Here is a 7,041-nt window from a genome sequence, read left to right on the forward strand (position 1 = left end):
TTACTGATGTTTCTCAGGTTTGTCTCTAGCCCAAAATAATGGGAAAGTAGGGGCTCAGACTGAAAGTTTATGTAGAAAAACAAGTCTTCAAAAGGCAAATGAATATGATAATGATATTTGACGTTTTCAGTTTGGAGTTTGATATTTTCAGTTAAATAGATTCTATAATTAGCTTCTGACTATGGAAATCAGAAGCCGAAATTTTTTTTTTAATTGTTTCCTCCCCATATGTTATTTTCGTACTTTTTTGTATATGTGCCTCACAGTACTCTCCGGTGATGCAATGCTTGTTATTTTTTTTTTTTATAACTCTTTTGGACTCTTGTAATATGTGTCAAGACTGCTCATTCTTAAGTGCTTCAGAGAGTCATGGGGAGAAAATAAACAATTCATGACTTTTACGCAATTGTTGGTCAAGACTACAAGACTACCCAACATCTTGCTTTAGAATTTTTAGATATGTAACACACCGAGGAATTGAACCACATTCCTTATAATACTTATGAATACATACTTAAGTTAGCCTTTTCCCGTATTTGATTGCCTCTGTCTTCTTCCCAGAAGGATAAAGGGGGGGTGGGGGGGGGCAGAGAAAACAGGTTATAAAAATCAGAGCCACCAATTTCATCTTTTCTCACTCGCAGAGACTGATACCAGTAGTTGGTATATCAACAGGGCTATTTCAGGCATCCAGTCATGCCCTCATAAAGCAAACAAATGTTCACTGGAATAAATAACCTATATGAAGCCTAGTACCTGCAAACATTTAACAGTACTTACGGTGGTTTTGATCGTTTATGATCCTTTGACTTGTATCCTGTATGTAAATCTAGGCTAAAGTCTGGCTCACAGTATAGAAGATAGAAAAAAAAATGTTTTGGGAGATATAAGACCTGTTTTTATGTGACATTTTATGTTTTAATTTTTTTTTTTTTTTTAAGATTTTATTTATTTGACAGAGCACAAGTAGGGGGAGCTGCAGAGGGAGAGGAAAGAGCCGGGAGTCTGATGTGTGGGGCTCTCTGGTGTGTGGGGCTTGATACCGGGACCCTGGGATCATGACCTGAGCTGAAGGCAGATGCTTAACCAACTGAGCCACCAGGTGCCCTTTATGACATTTTAATAGTGATAAAATCATATTTTATTTTGAAGAAAAGTATTTGTTCATCCTGATGCAGAAAGCACTTCTGTTTAATACAGTTGAAATAGCAGTTTAATTTGTGCCATACATAACTGTGAATATCAGTCTTTGATGTATCAGTCACTCACCCAGAATTTTCTGTTTCTGTCATGAAAGCATCTTTTCTAATGCAAAAGTGGTAATTATGCTGCTTTCTTTTCCTTTCCTCTCCCTCTATGATTGATAATTGCTACTTACTGAAATAAAAAATGTGAAGGGGATAAAAATTTAATTTTTCTTAATAGCATTAAAGTAGTAGTGATGTTTCTTATTGATTGTGATTTTAAAATGTCCTGTAAATCTCTTTGAAAACATTTGATAAAAATTCATTTTAATTTTTTAATCTGAGATTTTTAGGACAGTGTTAAGCCATATCTAAACAATTAGAAAATGAGACATTTAGGGTTAATAAAAGTAAAGTGCTGATTTTTTTCTTGAAGTGTTTACAAGAACGAGAAGAACAAATCAAAATATTACAAGAGAAGATGACTGAAATACAGAAATGTACTCAAGAACAACTTGATGAAAAATCTTCACAACTGGATGACATAATTGAAAAACTAGAAAGACACAATGAAAGAAAAGAAAAACTAAAACAACAGTTGAAAATAAAGGAATTAGAACTTGAGGAAATTAGAAAAGCTTACAGGTATTATACAGTGTAATACTGTATTATACAGTAATTCCTGTTGAGAAATAAAATGTGGCTAAATAATTTCATATAACTGGTTTTTTTTCTAAATTGTTTTTGTATTAGTACACTTAATCAGAAATGGCATGATAAAGGAGAGCTTCTAAGTCATCTTGAAATGCAAGTAAAAGAAGTGAAAGAAAAATTTGAAAACAAGGAAAGGAAACTTAAAGCAGAAAGAGACAAAAGTATTGAACTACAAAAGTAAGCACTAAGTCCTAAAGTATGTGGGAGATCTTTAAATATAATATACACTGAATTGGGATGGGTGAGATATGGAAAACGAAGGAAAGAGAAAAGGGCTAAACACATGTTGGACTTTGTTATTTGCCAAGTACTTTATTTCCATTCTGTCTATAAAATGAAGATAATTACAATTCCTACCTCAAATGTTTGATGTGAGGTTTTAGTTTTGTGTATATGTTTCTTTATGTATATAGATATATATAGCTTTTATGAGTTTTTTTAGCCACCCCGATGCCCCATTAGTTGAAAGCCTTAAATGCAGAGCTTATAACTTACCCTTAAGTCAAATGGCTACTAAGTGTTGCAACTGGGATTTAAAAAGACTTGATTAGGGATGCCTGGGTGACTCAGTGGTTGGGCATCTGCCTTTGGCTCAGGGTGTGGTCCCAGAGTCCAGAGATCAAGTTCCACATCAGGCTCCTTGTGGGGAGCCTGCTTCTCCCTCTGCCCCTCTCTTTCTCTCTTTCTCTCTCTCTCTCTCTCTCTCTCTCTCTCTCTCGTCTATCATGAATAAATAAAATCTTTAAAAAAAAAAGACTTGATTCATGAACGTAATGTTCAATCCACTATTACTATGGGCTATTCCAAAAGCAGAAAATGTATTCATTACAGACTTAACTTTTTATAATAAAATTATTCATATTTAATGTAAAGGAATTGGTTTTTTGCCTCTAAGAAACTTAGCACTAAAATTTAGTGAATACTGGTTTTTTTTTTTAAGATTTTATTTATTTATTCATGAGAGAGAGAGAGAGGCAGAGACACAGGCAGAGGGAGAAGCAGGCTCCATGCAGGGAGCCTGACATGGGACTCAATCCCAGGTCTCCAGGATCACACTCCGGGCTGCAGGCGGCGCTAAACCGCTGTGCCACCAGGGCTGCCCTAGTGAATACTACTTAATGTATTTACTAACATAGGGTGTTAACTGTTAATCCTTAGCTTAGAGAAGTCAGACACACATAATTCATAAGTTTAAACCTGCCTATAATATATACCTCTCAAATTATCATACTACAAACACATGGAAAAAGAAGATTGATAATAGTCATCTGTGAATGTTTTTATAAATCATATCCTTAGTGGGATCCCTGGGTGGCGCAGCGGTTTGGCGCCTGCCTTTGGCCCAGGGCGCGATCCTGGAGACCCGGGATCGAATCCCACGTCGGGCTCCCGGTGCATGGAGCCTGCTTCTCCCTCTGCCTCTGTCTCTGCGCCTCTCTCTCTCTCTGTGTGACTATCATAAATAAATAAATTTTAAAAAAAAATTAAAAAAAAATCATATCCTTAGACTCCAAATAAATGAGAAGCAAAGTACTCTTAACTTTTAGAGAAAGTGTAACAAATTTTCATAGATGGTATGATGGACGATGAACTACTTATATCTTTAGTTACCCAAGATAGCCCTTTGCTGTTTAATGGAGTTATAATTCCATTAAAATTTGAATATAAGAAGAAAAAATTCCTAATTTTATGCAAAAATATTTAAGAAGAAAAAATTCCTAATTTTATGCAAAAATAAAGATAAATGAGTTTTTTGTTTTTAAGGGATGCGGTGGAAAAGCTTCATAGTATGGATGATGCCTTTAAAAAACAAGTTGATGCAATTGTTGAAGCTCATCACGCTGAAATAGTACAACTGGCAAGTGAAAAGCAGAAATACATCGATTCTGCAAATTTAAAGGTACTATAAACCAAAAGTACAATCCATCACTATTTTAGAAAAAGTTTCCAAACAGTATTTTATTAATTATGGTTTAAGACTATCACTGATCGGGCAGCCCCGGTGGCGCGGCGGTTTAGCACCGCTTGCAGCCCAGGATGTGATCCTAGAGACTGGGGATCAAGTCCCACGTCGGGCTCCTTGCATGGAGCCTGCTTCTCCCTCTGCCTGTGTCTCTGCCTCTCTCTCTCTCTCTCTCTCTCTCTCTCTCTCTCTGTGTGTGTGTTTATCATGAATAAATAAATAAATCTTTAAAAAAAAAAAGACTATCACTGATCATCTTGAATGATACCATTTAATATCAAGATATCATTTGACAGAGGGATTTAGGGTGATGTTATAAATCAGAGGTAGACATCTATATAGAGTTTTTTAATATTACACATTCATGAGCTTCCCCTGAGAGACTTTAATTTCTTAAGTCTCTGTTTAGATCCAGGTATTTTTAAAACTCAACATTTTGGTTTGATATGACCCCTTTGTTGATATCCACTAGATGAGTGGACAGTTATAAATTTCCCTTGATTTTGAAGCAGCACTAATCGCACTAGAAACTGAGCTGTGAGACATAGATTCAGAAATCAATTAACTGGGAAAGAGTTCATGAACAAATTGTAACTCCATATAATTATAATGGCAGTGGTGTGATTAGGTGACATTACCCTCAGGAGTCTGTGAAAAAAGCAGCAACAAGATCTTTGGAAATAATGACAATAAGGAAGTATAACTTGTTCAAAATGTAGTTCTTTATTTTATTTCAGGTCAACAGATGTTTCAGAAGTTTTCTTTAAAATCTACCAAGTGTTAACAAGGGTGCATCAGGTAATACCAAATAAAGATAAGATTAGGCCCTTAGTTGAAAGGAAAATACTGAGTTTAATTTTGGACCTCTGATGCCATTATGATGTGTAATATCAAACGGATGTATCTGTTAGTTGCAGAAATGGCACCAGAGCTTAAATGTGATAATCATGAAAACAATTAAAAATTATTACATAAGGATGATAATTTAAATATTAGTTTTCTAAGAGAAAAGGATTAGGAAATCTATATTAGAGATTAGGAAGCAACAGAAAGGAATGGTCATATTGATAGCATTATCAGAATGTTGTGTCATAGGAGAAAGTTTTAAGCAGAAATTCATAGTATCTAATACAGAGAATCCTAGAAGAATACAGAGGAAGAAATGATAAAATTAACTCTCAAAAAGATGGTAATTTATAGCCAACAGTGATTTTGGAAATGCAATAGACTAGATTAAAGCATTTCTTTGGGAAGGGAGGTAATTTTGGTTTTACAAGTCTATAAGGAACTGATGTTTTAGTTGAACTCATGACTCATTCATATGTAGCACAGGACAGTGGAAAGATTAAGTCAGAAGACTGAGTTTCTGTTCATATGTGCTGAGAAACTGCACATCCTTGAACAAATCTTCTAAGCTCTAAAATACAGTTAAAGTAAATTACCATGTGCTCATCACAAGAATCTGTGAGATCTAGACAATATAAATGTAAGTACTTTTTATAGAATATTAGTATTTGAACAAGTTATGTTATACTTACCTCTTTGCCTTAAATGAATACTACAAGTTAAAAAATTCATGAGAGTAAAGTTTGACTTTTTTTTTCCAGAATGCATTTTTAAAATAGATTTTCTTTAAAAAATTTAAATGTAAAATTTACATGTTGATTTAGGTTCATCGAGTTGAAGAAGAAATGCGTGAACTTCTGCAAGAAACATGCAAGAACAAAAAAGCAATGGAAGAAAAAATTAAGCAACTTGCTCTTGCTCTGACTGAAATTCAGCAAGAAATGTGATAGTTCTGAGAAGGAATTTAATTGAAATGGAACAGCAGACCTATTGTAAAAATTATTAAATATTGTAATAGTAGTAACTGCTATGACTTTGAAATGTCTCTTTCTACACATTTCATTCTGATTATATTTTAAAAGACTTTTGATGAAGTATTTTTTAATTGTATATGTAGGTTTTTATAATAAATTGTTAATTATGTGTTTTAGAAAAACCTATCAAAATAACTAGACTTACAACACTTTCTTGTTTCTGTGCTATACATTGTTTGGTAATTACACATTTGTGTTCAAATATGTAAAAGAAATTAACATTAGTATTTGGACTATATGAGGGAAAGTACTTTCATCGTTGTTACTTTGTTGTGTTGAAGAACTAATTATATTTATTGGTTATCCTTTAGTTGATGTAGCTCCATTTTTTTTAAATGCTCATAAGTGTAGCTGAAAAGTATTTGAAGTCTATATGATAAAAGATGTGGGATTCTTTTTTTTTTAATTTTTTATTTTTTATTTATTTATGATAGTCACACAGAGAGAGAGAGAGAGGCAGAGACATAGGCAGAGGGACAAGCAGGCTCCATGCACTGGGAGCCTGATGTGGGATTCGATCCCGGGTCTCCAGGATCGCGCCCTGGGCCAAAGGCAGGCGCCAAACCGCTGCGCCACCCAGGGATCCCAAGATGTGGGATTCTTAACAAAACATCTCCACATCACTCATAATGACCTCTTTTTTATAAATGTGTATGTCTTCTTCATGAGAGATAACATTTAAGGTTTTATAAACATTGTACGTTCCTCAAAAGGAACGCTACTGTTGCACCTTTATTTTCCCTTCTAATCACACTGTATAGAAAGCTGATTTTCATTTTGCCATCTCTTACGTTGCTATGTATGCAGAACAAAAACCTAAGTACTATTTCTAAAAGAATGAATATAATATCACATTTTTAACTAATAGCCACTGAACTAATTTCTTTGGGTTTTTTGGGGGTTGTTTTGTTTTGTTTTGTTTATCGTGGGGCTGTAATCAAGACCTGAACCGAGATCAAGAGTTGGATACTTAACCAGCTGAGTCACCCAGGCACCCCTGAACTAAGTTTTATTTATTTTTTTATTTTTTTTAAAACTTACTCTTTTTTTATTTTTTATTTTATTTTTTATTTTTTTTTAATTTTTATTTTTATTTATGATAGTCACACAGAGAGAGAGAGGCAGAGACACAGGCAGAGGGAGAAGCAGGCTCCATGCACCGGGAGCCCGACGTGGGATTCGATCCCGGGTCTCCAGGATCGCGCCCTGGGCCAAAGGCAGGCGCCAAACTGCTGCGCCACCCAGGGATCCCCTGAACTAAGTTTTAAAAATTAAATGCAATCAGAAAAAAAATGTAAAG

At 34.6% G+C, this 7,041-nt stretch overlaps 1 protein-coding gene across 3 annotated transcripts in view; it reads left to right on the forward strand.

Annotated features, from left to right (window-relative positions):
- The window catches only part of LRRCC1 (leucine rich repeat and coiled-coil centrosomal protein 1), a 41,156-nt gene extending 35,014 nt beyond the window's left edge, over positions 1–6,142 (forward strand). For 2 of the 3 annotated variants that reach the window (XM_055303471.1, XM_055303473.1), the window contains 4 exons: positions 1,621–1,829; positions 1,938–2,075; positions 3,663–3,798; positions 5,532–6,142. In XM_055303471.1, the coding sequence (XP_055159446.1) occupies positions 1,621–1,829; positions 1,938–2,075; positions 3,663–3,798; positions 5,532–5,654 (606 nt within the window). In that variant the 3' untranslated portion in view covers positions 5,655–6,142. The remainder of the gene's footprint in view (positions 1–1,620; positions 1,830–1,937; positions 2,076–3,662; positions 3,799–5,531) is intronic. The other variant, XM_055303472.1, reaches the window with a different exon arrangement.
- Positions 6,143–7,041: the final 899 nt, after the last annotated feature.

This window comes from Nyctereutes procyonoides, unplaced genomic scaffold, assembly GCF_905146905.1.
Source record: "Nyctereutes procyonoides isolate TBG_1078 unplaced genomic scaffold, NYPRO_anot_genome, whole genome shotgun sequence".
Lineage (NCBI taxonomy): Eukaryota > Metazoa > Chordata > Mammalia > Carnivora > Canidae > Nyctereutes > Nyctereutes procyonoides.